The sequence below is a fragment of the Spermophilus citellus genome, assembly GCF_964194105.1.
Source record: "Spermophilus citellus genome assembly, chromosome: 2".
In the NCBI taxonomy this organism is placed as follows: Eukaryota; Metazoa; Chordata; class Mammalia; order Rodentia; family Sciuridae; genus Spermophilus; species Spermophilus citellus.
Window position 1 is genome coordinate 207,327,056 of NC_138183.1, and position 13,557 is coordinate 207,340,612.

General features: G+C 36.1%; 1 protein-coding gene across 2 annotated transcripts in view; it reads left to right on the forward strand.

Annotated features, from left to right (window-relative positions):
- The window catches only part of FAR1 (fatty acyl-CoA reductase 1), a 66,564-nt gene extending 56,373 nt beyond the window's left edge, over positions 1-10,191 (forward strand). The window contains exon 12 of one of the 2 annotated variants that reach the window (XM_081279192.1): positions 6,379-10,191. In XM_081279192.1, the coding sequence (XP_081135318.1) occupies positions 6,379-6,541 (163 nt within the window). In that variant the 3' untranslated portion in view covers positions 6,542-10,191. The remainder of the gene's footprint in view (positions 1-6,378) is intronic. The other variant, XM_081279191.1, reaches the window with a different exon arrangement.
- The last annotated feature ends 3,366 nt before the right edge of the window (positions 10,192-13,557 follow it).

Consider the following 13,557-nt stretch of genomic DNA (forward strand, 5'->3'; position numbering starts at 1 on the left):
CTGGCCGCTGCCCACACGTTGCAGCGAGCTTAGGAGCAGGAGCTGCCTGCCTGGGCCCCCGCCGGCCCGGCTCTGTGAACCACTGCCGGCCGCTGCCCACACGTTGCAGCGATCTTAAGAGCGGGCGCTGCCTTCCCGGGGCCACGCCGGCCCGGCTCTGTGAACTGCCGCCGGCCGCTGCCCATACGTTGCAGCGAGCATAGGAGCGGGCGCTGCCTGCCTAGGCCCCCGCCGGCCCGGCTCTGTGAACCGCCGCCGGCAGCTGCCCACACGTTGCAGCGAACTTAGGAACAGGCGCTGCCTGCCTGGGCCCACGCCGGCCCGGCTTTGTGAACCGCCGCCGGCCGCCGCCAGATGGCCGTGGCCCACACGTTGCAGCGAGCTTAAGAGCGGGCGCTTCCTGCCTGGGCCCCTGCCGGCCTGGCTCTGTGAGTGGCTGTCAGCTGCCGCCAAACGCCCGCTGCCCACACGTTGCAGCGAATGTGGGGACGGGCGCTGCCTGCCTTGGCCCCCGCCCGTCCGGCTATGTGAACCGTCTCTGGCGGTTTGGAGCTGCAAACGACCACCCCCCACCTGCCAGCCCGGCGCTGCAAACAACCCCCGACAGGCTCTGCGAAAGGCCCTGCCCACACGGCGAACAGCAGGAATGGAGACCCGCCCAGTCCGGGAGGAAGAACTGCTCCACAGTGATTGACTCCCGCCTACTGAGAGGAGAAACTTGGCCCAGTGGGCATAGCTCCATCTACTGGAAGAACAGTTAATCGAACTCTAGGACTGCATTTACAAAAAATTTTTTTTTGTTGTCTTTTTAAATGTTTTTTTAACCCATTTTATTTTATTTTATATTATTCTATTTTTTGATTTCATTTTTCATTTCTATTATTATTATTTTTCTTTAAATTCTGTTTAATTTTCTATTTTTTTCTTTCCTTCTTTTCTTTTGTCTTTACATTTCTTTTTAATTTTCTTATTCCCCCTTCCTTGAATTCTACCTGCTTACTCTCATTCTCTTTAGTGACTTCCTCCCTTCCCTTCTAATACCTTTCCTCCCAAGCATCAAATAAATTTATAGGAGTAAACAGTAACTCAGCAGTCAAACAGAACAAGAAGCAACATGAGCAGCATGAAAAAGCAAGGAAGAAAAGGAGTGCAAACAATGCAGGGCAGCCTAAATATTCAGGAGGATATAGAGTCATTAGAAAAATGGTCATATAAAGAACTCAAGGAACACCTTAGACAGATGGAACGGAACCGTAAAGAGGATACGAGACAGCAAATTCAAGCAGCGAAAGAACACATAGAGAATGAATTACATAAACAGATAAAAGAAGAAGTTAAGCATCTTTATCAGGAGATAGAGATTATAAAAAAGAATCAAACAATAATCTTAGAAATGAAAGAAATTATAAACCAAATTAAAAACTCAAATGAGAGTATCACTAATAGAGTGGAGCAAGTAGAAGCCAGAACGTCAGATGATGAAGACAAAATATATCATCTTGAAAAGAGTCTAGCCAACTCAGATAGGCTGGTTAAAAATCACGAGAGAAACATCCAAGAGATATGTGATAACATAAAAGAAACAAATTTAAGAGTCATCGGGATAGAGGAAGGGATAGAGATTCAAACCAAGGGAATGAGTACCCTGCTAAATGAAATAATTACAGAAAACTTCCCAGAAATAAAAAAGGAAACAGATATACAAATTGTAGATGCATAACCTAGACCTAACTGACATATATAGAATATATCAACCATCTTCAAGTGGATATACGTTTTTCTCAGCAGCACATGGATCCTTCTCAAAAATAGACCATATATTATGCCATAGGGCAACCCTCAGTAAATATAAAGGGGTGGAGATAATACCATGCATTTTATCTGATCATAATGGCATGAAACTGGAAATCAATGATAAAAGAAGGAAGGAAAAATCCTACATCACATGGAAAATGAACAATATGTTACTGAATGATCAATGGGTTACAGAAGACATAAAGGAGGAAATCAAAAAATTCTTAGAGATAAATGAAAATACAGACACAACATATCGGAATCTATGGGACACAATGAAAGCAGTTTTAAGAGGGAAATTCATTGCCTGGAGGTCATTCCTCAAAAAAAAGAAAAACCAACAAATAAATGAGCTCACACTTCATCTCAAAGCCCTAGAAAAGGAAGAACAAAACAACAACAAATGCAGCAGAAGGCAAGAAATAATTAAAATCAGAGCAGAAATCAATGAAATTGAAACAAAAGAAACTATTGAAAAAATTGTTAAAACTAAAAGATGGTTCTTCAAAAAAAATAAATAAGATTGACAGACCCTTAGCCATGCTAACAAAGAGAAGAAGAGAGAGAACTCAAATTACTAACATACGGGATGAAAAAGGCAATATCACAACAGATGCTACAGAAATACAGATGACAATTAGAAATTATTTTGAAAACCTATATTCCTATAAAATATAGGATAGTGAAGACATCGATAAATTTCTTAAGACATATGATTTGCCCAGACTGAGTCAGGAGGATACACACAATTTGAACAGACCAATATCAATTGATGAAATAGAAGAAGCAATCAAAAGACTACCAACCAAGAAAAGCCCAGGATGGGTATACAGCGGAGTTTTACAAAACCTTTAAAGAAGAATTAATACCAATACTTTTCAAGTTATTTCAAGAAATAGAAAAAGAGGGAGCCCTTCCAAACTCATTCAATGAGGCCAACATAACCCTGATTCCGAAACCAGACAAAGACACCTCAAAGAAAGAAAACTACAGACCAATATCTCTAATGAACCTAGATGCAAAAATCCTCAATAAAATACTGGCAAATCGGATACAAATGCACATTAAAAAAATTGTGCACCATGATCAAGTAGGATTCATCCCTGGGATGCAAGGATGGTTCAATATACGGAAATCAATAAATGTTATCCACCACATCAATAGACTTAAAGATAAGAACCATATGATCATCTCAATAGACGCAGAAAAAGCATTCGACAAAGTACAGCATCCCTTTATGTTCAAAACATTAGAAAAACTAGGGATAACAGGAACTTACCTCAACATTGTGAAAGCTATCTATGCTAAGCCTCAGGCTAGCATCATTCTGAATGGAGAAAAATTGAAGGCATTCCCTCTAAAATCTGGAACAAGATGGATGCCCTCTATCACCACTGCTATTCAATATAGTTCTCGAAACACTGGCCAGAGCAATTAGACGAAAGAAATTAAAGGCATAAAAATTGGAAAAGAAGAACTTAAATTATCACTATTTGCGGATGACATGATTCTATACCTAGAAGACCCAAAAGAGTCTACAAAAAAACTACTAGAACTAATAAATGAATTCAGCAAAGTGGCAGGATATAAAATCAACACGCATAAATCAAAGGCATTTCTGTATATCAGCGACAAAACTTCTGAAATGGAAATGAGGAAAAACACTCCATTCACAATATCCTCAAAAAAAATAAAATACTTGGGAATCAACTTAACAAAAGAGGTGAAAGATTTATACAATGAAAACTACAGAACCCTAAAGAGAGAAGTAGAAGAAGATCTTAGAAGATGGAAAAATATACCCTGTTCATGGATAGGCAGAACTAACATCATCAGAATGGCGATATTTCCAAAAGTTCTCTATAGGTCTAATGCAATGCCAATCAAAATCCCAATGGCACTTCTTGTAGAAATAGATAAAGCAATCATGAAATTCATATGGAAAAATAAGAGACCCAGAATAGCAAAAGCAATACTAAGCAGGAAGTGTGAATCAGGCGGTATTGCGTTACCAGACTTCAAACTATATTACAGAGCAATAGTGACAAAAACAGCATGGTACTGGTACTAAAACAGGCGGGTGGACCAATGGTACAGAATAGAGGACACAGAGACTAATCCACAAAGTTACAACTATCTTATATTTGATAAAGGGGCTAAAAGCATGCAATGGAGGAAGGATAGCATCTTCAACAAATGGTGTTGGGAAAACTGGAAATCCATATGCAAGAAAATGAAACTAAATCCTCTCCTCTCACTGTGCACAAAAGTTAACTCAAAATGGATCAAAGACCTTGATATCAAATCAGAGACTCTGCGTCTGATAGAAGAAAAAGTTGGCCTCGATCTACATATTGTAGGGTTGGGCTCCAAATTCCTTAATAGGACACCCATAGCACAAGAGTTAATAACAAGAATCAACAAATGGGACTTACTTAAACTAAAAAGTTTTTTCTCAGCAAGAGAAACAATAAGAGAGGTAAATAGGGAGCCTACATCCTGGGAACAAATTTTTACTCCTCACACTTCAGATAGAGCCCTAATATCCAGAGTATACAAAGAACTCAAAAAATTAGACAACAAGATAACAAATAACCCAATCAACAAATGGGCCAAGGACCTGAACAGACACTTCTCAGAGGAGGATATACAATCAGTCAACAAGTACATGAAAAAATGCTCTCCATCTCTAGCAGTCAGAGAAATGCAAATCAAAACCACCCTAAGATACCATCTCACTCCAGTAAGATTGGCAGCCATTATGAAGTCAAACAACAACAAATGCTGGAAAGGATGCGGGGAAAAGGGTACTCTTGTACATTGCTGGTGGGACTGCAAATTGGTGCGGCCACTTTGGAAAGCAGTATGGAGATTCCTGGGAAAGCTGGGAATGGAACCACCATTTGACCCTGCTATTGCCCTTCTGGGACTATTCCCTGAAGACCTTAAAAGAGCGTAGTACAGGGATACTGCCACATCAATGTTCATAGCAGCACAATTCACAATAGCTAGACTGTGGAAACAACCCAGATGCCCTTTAATGGATGAATGGATTAAAAAAAATGTGGCATCTATACACCATGGAGAATTACGCAGCACTAAAATATGACAAAATCATGGAATTCGCAGGGAAATGTATGGCACTAGAGCAGATTATGCTTTGTGAAGCTAGCCAATCCCTAAAAAACAAATACCAAATGTCTTCTTTGATATAATGAGAGCAACTAAGAATAGAGCAGGGAGGAAGAGCAGGAAGAAAAGATTAACATTAAATAGAGACATGAAGTGGGAGGGAAAGGGAGAGAAAAGGGGAATTGCATGGAAATGGAGGGAGACCCTCATTGTTATACAAAATTACATATAAGAGGCTGTTAGGGGAATGGGAAAATAAACAAGGAGAGAAATGAATTACAGTAGATGGGGTAGATAGAGAAGATTGGAGGGGAGGGGAGCGGGCATAGTATAGGATAGGAAAGGTAGTAGAATACAACAGTTACTAGTATGGCATTATGTAAAAATGTGGATGTGTAACTGATATGATTTTGCAATCTGTGTTTGGGGTAAAAATGGGAGTTCATAACTCACTTGAAGCTTATGTATGTTTTGTAATGTTTTGAACAACCAATAAAAAAAATTTAATGATCATTTCTTTTGTTTGTAGTGTCTTTTTTGTTATCTTGGTAATATTTTCAAGACTTTGACCTTACTGTACTTTTGATGCCTCATGACTCTGTGCGGCTTTTTGCAGGGCAGCTAGTTGTGTGGATGAGAAAACTTGAGACTTAGGAAAGTTTTTATAGCAAAGCAAACTGCAATATTGATCTTTAACTTCTTATTCAAAGCTCTTTTCTCTGCGCTGTTGTTCCCATATTGTAGTTCTATCTTGTAATACATGCTGAAAGTAATGAAATTTTATGTAACATGAACACATACCTAAAGGTTTGTATTCCTTTCAAACACCATTAGAAACCATCAGAAATGTTTTGAAACATGAGCAAGGTAACATGACTGGTATTTGAGAATAGGAAGATCATCCTTTTTAGAGTTAATGCCGTATTTTACTCTTGGATAAGAACTTGTCAGTTGACCATTGACTGTGATTGTCAGCTTTGAATGAAGGAGTAAGTTTGCTTGCCTTAAAACTTGAAAGCAACTAAAAATGTCAAGAATTCTTATTGTATTTTGTCTGTAGTATAATGTATATAATGAACAAACCTTTTTAGATCAGTTAGGAAGCTCCAGAAGTTCAAGGCATGTATCTGTTTTACCTACAGATATATTATTCATGCCTAGGACAGTACTGGGCACACAGGGATGCTTGGTAATATTCATTGAATAAGTTTACACTATTATGAAAACTCTGTATTCCTATTTGATTGAGGTAGTACTTTGATGTATTACTGTGCAGGTTATTAATAGTCAGGTTAGTTTGAATTCCACTTTCTAACTTGAGGATGTCTACTGTGTGTGTGTGTGTGTGTGTGTGTATGTGTGTAGTGGGATGGGTACTGCAGATTGAGCCCAGGGGTGCTCTGTTTTATTGTAGAAAATATTGTCTAGCATATCTCTCCATTTGCTTTTCAGGTTACGGAACATACGTTATGGTTTCAATACTATCCTTGTGATCCTGATCTGGCGCATTTTTATTGCAAGATCACAAATGGCAAGAAACATCTGGTACTTTGTAGTTAGCCTGTGTTACAAGTTTCTGTCATACTTTCGAGCATCCAGCACTATGAGATACTGAAGACCAAGAATTTAGCTTTAGAACATCTATGCATATGGTGGTCTAAAAATGCACAAAATGTAAAATGTTCTTAAAGTCATCTCACTTTTTGTCAAACATTAAACCATCTTAGATTGGAGTGTGGAGTAAAATATGGTACATTTTATGTAACATTTAATGTTTATGTTCATAAAACCTAGTGAACACACTGTGGTATGCCAGCTCAAATCTATAATAGCCACCAAAACCATGACTAAACGTTTTGATCCCTGGAAAGAAAGGGATAGGGTGAGGGCAAGAGTAGGAAATAGGAACCCTGACCAGTATAACTGTGCAATTTTTGGGACATATTAATTAAAATATGCCTTAACATAATTTCTACTATTTAGTGCAATCGGTAGCATTTATTTGGATAGGAATACTAGCTAAGTTGGTAGATGTCTGATTCTTTAATATTCAATTTTTTTTTCATCAATTGAAGTGGGTTTGAGTTTTGTTAAGACTATAACCAAACTATTTTCACTTCATCCTATAAGTTATTGAGTGATATCAAACATGAAAACGTGTTCCAGTTTTCTTTTTCTGATTAAATGTCCAGTGCATATCATTTTTCTATAAGTAATCAGTTGCTTTATAATGAGAAAGCTATATATTATTCTAAAAACCCACTGGATCTAAATGGGTTTGAAAATCCATATCAATATATGCTGTGTGTTTTTAAAGGACAACAAAAACAAATTCATTGAAACTGTATCAAAAAGAATAGGAGTACTTTTTTCTTGTCCACATTTCAGTCAAATAAAAATCAATCCTGTGAGATTGTGTTTATATATTGAAGCAAGAGGATTTTTTAGGACTTTATTGGAGGTGGGTGTAGGGAAGGATTCACCATACTTGGGCTGTCCTTCCTTTATACATTATATCATAGGACTTTTAAAAGGCTTGTACTGCTTTTCAAATGAGATCTGAAAGTACATTATTATGGAAGAATGTATTTGCAGCTAGTAATAACATCAAGAAAATGTCCTTGTGTGTAAGTAAACACATATTAATTTTGACCTTGAAAGCTGAATTCCTTAAAGAAAATAATACAAAATGTGTATAAAATTAAATAAAGGACTTTATTTACATACCATATAAAGTAGCAAACTGTTGAATGAGTTTGAAGATATCATTTATTTTTTTCTGCATGTGGTTTTAGCTTTAGAAAGAAATGCATTATAGAAACAAGTAATAGCAAGATAATTGATGTATATTTTAATGATACATTATAATTCCCTTTAAATTGCAATAGTAGTTTCCTATTTTAACATATATTTGGTTTAACAGATTGTTCAGCATTACACTGTTCTAATTAAGCTGATCAAGTTGTATTATATTTAAATCATCAGCAATGTATCGTGAATATGTTTAAAGGGTTCAGTTCACAGTACAAAGTTACATGTAACTTCTCAATTTCCTTTGTCAATTTAAATGCAATGTATAAAAAGTTTATTTTGATATTGTGGAAAAACTAAATGTAAGAGAAATCACCTTCTTCCATGCAGGTGTATAATCTTGAAAAAGAAAAATGCTTCCATGTTGAAGCCAGATTTTCTGTAGTAAAACTTTTAAACATTATTTTAAAAGAAATATGTATGTAAATAGCTATATATTCTTTGGAATGATACTAAAGTCTTTGGTCAAGGACCATACCTTGTATAAGATGTGAGAGACCATGACAGTGTGAAAATGGAATAAATAATGATGCCTTGGATTTAAGGTGACCCATATATTTACATTAAGTACTTCATCTCTCCAAATATATTTCCATAACATGTTGAAAACATGCTAACATTTGTATGAGTTTTGTAATTCTGCCAGAGATACCTAGAATCAGATGAATTTTCTTTGTGTCTAACAAGAGAATCAGGTGCAACTTGGGCAGGCCTGTGAAGTGCTTTGGGAGTATTTTGTCTTCTGACCTGTTTTACTGTTCTTATAATTTAAGTTAAATACGAATTGGGAGGGTGCTGAGGCCACTGTATTAATTTTGTGTTTAGAATTGTGTCAAAAGAAGGGTAATGGGTAAATTAAGTATGTCATCCTAGGACTTAAAATTCTAAAGTTAGTATAAAGAGTGTAGATTGTTAATCCTCACCAACTAGATTTTGGATTTAAGTCAGATTCAAAGATTTTGGAAAACTGTTCTGTGTATCGTTTCATAGACAACGTTTTTAGTTCTGTGTGTATGTTTCTCACAAACTCATTTAACAAGACAGTTTATAAAATAGATTCATTTCATTTAGTTCATTTGATAAAACTGTATTCTAAAACATTTTAGATATTTCCCATTTTTCACTCTTAATTGGGACATGTGTGTTAAATTGTGATGTCATTAAGAGTTTATTTAAATTTGATCTGGCAACACTATATGTCCTACAGCTCAGTGCAGAGAAACATGGCAATATGTTGTTCTTTGACCTAAGGATGGCATAGAATGAAGATTTTTTGTATTTGTATAATAAAGCTTGGAAGGGGGGAAACCTCACTTCTCCTCTTTCTTTGTCTGTCTGCAGGAACTGATTCAGGATTTTTTGGTTTGTATTTTTGTTTTAATTGTAAACAGATAATCTTTTATAAGCAGTAAATAGAAGCATTATTGGGTGCCTTTGTTTGTAAACCAAAAAGTAATAAATGAATCCCTCTATTTCCATTATAGTTTTTATTGTATTTTTATGTTCTGAAAATTATATGAGATACTGTGGTTAGGATTACAGGAAGCAGTTCTTACGCCCCTTGTCTTCTTTAGGTGTCCTTATTAATTCTTACATCCCAATATTATTTAAGTCTGAGTTGCTCACACAGTATTTTAGGGAAATAATATATGCCAAGTGAATGCTTTTTTGTTAAAGTATTATTTTTGTGTATTAGCTAGAATGAGGTTGTTTTTCTGATAACAGAACCAGGAGACCACCAGGGTGTCATTAGACTCCAGCTACTTTCTTTCATATTGAATGATATCCTGTTAGTTTGGGTACATTAGTAATTTATCTGACTCCATATAAGGAATTACTCATTAGTGATACAGATTGAACCTTTTGGGGGTGAGAAGGGAGAGTATATCAGGCTGAGGTACAGCTGAATGTACATTGGCCTTCTAAGCATGCGCTTGTAGGCTGACTCCCAACCATGACTTGAAACCATTCTCATTAATTTGCTCTGCTTTGAGGAAAACTTTCTCTTTGCAAGAGAAAGGAACTCATGCTGTGAAATTTGATCCATAAATGAGTTTAAATCAACATCATGTGATAGAAGATATATGAAATATTTTTTAATTAATATTTTTGTCTTGAAGCAATTTTCCAGTGATAGAATGAATTTGTCTTAGCATCTCTGCTACCCCTAAGATTCCTAAACAAATCATCTTTTTGTCAATTGAGTACCATTGTGCAAAATTGTCAAATAATTCCTTTGATTTTTTTTTAAAATTAAAGAAAAACTTGAGTAACATTAAGTTTGATGTGCTCTTTTGCAAGTTGATGACTAAAAGCATTTACTTAGAAAAACCTGAAAGTGGTGTGAGTTTAATGTCTTCATTGTGGGCCATAACTCAGAGGAATAAGGCTATAATTGTTATAGTGATCATAGACTATCTCTAAGACTTGTAATTTTATACAAAGGGAAGAGAGTTATTTAAATTTTTTTTTCAAATTCATTAATCTATATAATTATTCCTATTTATTCTCTTCAAAATACTAAATCTTTTCATGTTAAAGCTCCATGAAGTTGAATTAGATGTCTTCCAAAGATGCTTTGGAGGACTTTGTTTTCTGTTGTTGAGTGGGAAATCTAATTCTCATTTTCTCTTGCAAAAATTTGTAGAGCAGCATGAAACTAGAAAAGTGCTAGGTTGAACCATATAAAAATGGTAATATGTCTTTGACCTGTGAGGGTAATTTCATATGACCCAACCTAGTATTATAGCCTTCTTTTTTTTTTTAACTTAACACTTCTGAATGGAAACATAGTTGAGTGTAGTTTTATTTAAAAATAGTCACGTAAGAAGATTGTATATTTCTTTTATCAGTAATTAATTGTTTGACTTTTAATACCTAATCTGCTTTTTTTCCACACAGGTTCTTAACCTGGTCCTCACTTTCTTGAGGGCAGAACCACCAGCCTTGCACCTTTTACATTGTAAAACACTAGCTAATATTTGTTTAGTGTTTACTGTGATAGTACTCTAAGCATTTAACTCTGTAAATATTAACTCATTTATACCTTACAATAGCCCTCTGTTGAAGGCATCTCTATTACTCATGTTTTATAAGTGTAATAGCTAAGGCATATGACTTTAATCATTTACCCACATTACCCTTCTAGTAGCAGAGCCAAGACTCTATTTGTCTAGCTTCAACCTATACTATTGTTCAGTACAGCTATAGTTGGTCTTTGATACCTGCATCCACAGATTAACCAACCAGTTTGAAAATCTTTTTTAAAAAAAATTTCATCTGTACTGAATAGATACAGAACTTTTCTTTGTCATTATTGCCTAAACAATATAGTATATAACTATGGGATATGCATTGTTATGCATTCGCCATACATGTAGTCATTGACTGAAATGTGAGTTGTGACTGTATTTACATAGTACTTACATTGTCTTAGGTACTATTAGTAATTTACAGATGATTTACAGTATGCCGACCAACGTGGGAAGATTAGGTTCAAATACTATGCCATTTTATATGGGGAACTTGAGCATCTAAAGATTTTGGAACCCATGGGAATCCTGGAACTTATCACTATAGGAATACAAATATTTCTGGACTATTTAGAGAAGTTCTTTGACATGTTGTACATTTTTTTTTTTTTTTTGGTAAAACTTAGCATTCGTCTTTTCAACAAATATTGAATACCTATTATGATTTAGGTATTATGTTTTATATTTCAATTATCTTTATCACCAAACTGTAAGCTTCTCAATGGCCAGAGAATATATATACACTACCTTTACTTTAGAATTTCTTTTTATTTGATATGAACAGATAATTTATACACACACACACACACACACACACACACACACAATGATGGATAAACTTAATAGCACAAAGGAATGATTTACTGTTTATTTCAGAGAACAGCTCATATAAGCAATAGGACAATTGAGTTGTGTTTTGAGTCTGGCCATTGGAATGTTGTCATATGGAAGCATCCAGAGAGAAGGAAGAATATGTACAGAGCCTGAGAAGTGTGTGGGACAGGGAATCCTTTTTAGTGCTTTTAAGTGACTAAGGAAGGATGAGGCTGGGGTGGTAATTGGGAGCCAATTGAAGGTCTTTGCATTCTCAGAATTCACTGTTGTGGAAGGGGAGTAAAAAATTCAAACACTAAAATGCTTTATTAGCCCAAAGCATAGTCAAATTAAATATGAATAGATTTTGTGTGTTTCATGAACTGACTTATTCTATTACATAATCATTTCTAAGTGAAATCAGTTTATGAGAAAAGCACTAGTACATACAGTGTTAGTGTTTTTCTGTGAGTACAAACCACACCAATGTTTAAATAAGTCTTTGTTTTTCAGTTTTCAGTGTCTTAAAATTGCTGTCTTCAGACCAGCAGTCTGCATAGGCATGTCATGGGAACTCCAAAATGCAAATTTTGGACCCCACCTACTGATTCAGAACTTGGGGGTAGGGCCCAGCAATCTGTTTTAACAAGTTCACCAGGGGATTCTGATGTACACTAAAGTTGGAAAACTACTGGTCTATAGAGTCAATCCTCATGAGATACCAGCAGGTTCCAAATAGAGTTCATTCCTGGGATTTGGGGAGACAGGAAAGTATGACTTTGAAGGTAAAACCAACATGATGCAAAACAGGCATACATAAAGGTCTGGACTGACTGGAGTAATTCCAAAATAAGATGTTAGTGCTATGTGTTGGAAATAGAGGGGAATTAGTTTTTAGTTCATTAATCCTTTATGTTTTCTGCAATGGGCCTGTTTTTAAATAAAGGAAAGGTTTTGTTTTAAATTACAGACGAAGGCTTGGAATCTAGAAAAAATAGCCAACTTGTTAGAATGTGGCTTTTCTCCAATTATAGGTCAGGGCCCACTCATTGTGGAGTTTTAACTTGAGATAGAATTTTTGGCTCAAGAATAGGGAATACTAAGTTGCCATAGTGCTTAAAATTGTCTGAGTCATCTTTATGTTTTTGGTGTTCTTCTTGGTAAGTGCTTACCAGGTTTTGACTCAACCTTTCTCTAAGGACCTTGCAGACTAGGAATGTAAGGCCTATCTGCAATTTAACCACAGACTTCCAGCTTGCTTAGTTTTCTCATGATAATGCTACATTGGCATTCTCATTTTAGATCAGTTAACTTTTAGTTTACAGAGAAAATGGGCTTCTCCAGAGGCTGCTCACCTCCTTGTGTAGACAAAGGATTTTTGAAGGTTCATAAAGCTGTGTTCTAGAGCACTGTGCCGTGGGAACCTCTTACTACTACTGCAGGTGGCAGTTGAAAAGTGTTGGAAAATAGAATCTTCCTTGAGGAACTTAAAATAATTTTAAAAGTTTTTTTTTTTTTTATGAAAAATTTGAAAACAGGAGGTTTTCTAATGTACCCCATTAGATTGAAAATACCTCTTCTATTTGATTTGGGAGCTCTCCTAGAGGGGCCTGCCTGTTTCATCCTGACTGATGGAATGGGTTTGTCCTTTTTTCAGTCTCTGGATTATTAAACTTATTGCTCACATGTAAGACTTCAAAATTAAGACAACTTTGCCAGCCAGGTTTGGTGGGGCAGTCCTGTAATCCCAGTGGTTTAGGAGGCTGAGGCAGGAGTATAGCAAGTTCAAATCCAGCTTCAGCAATTTAGCAGGCCCTAAGGAACTCAATGAGACTCTGTCTCTAAGATATTTTTAAAAAGGGCTGGGGATGTGGCTCAGTGGTTAAGCATGCCTGGAATCAATCCACAGCCCCTGTACAAAAAAAAAAAAAAAAAAAAAAAAAGGACGTTGCGAAGATAAATATAAAAGCCAATA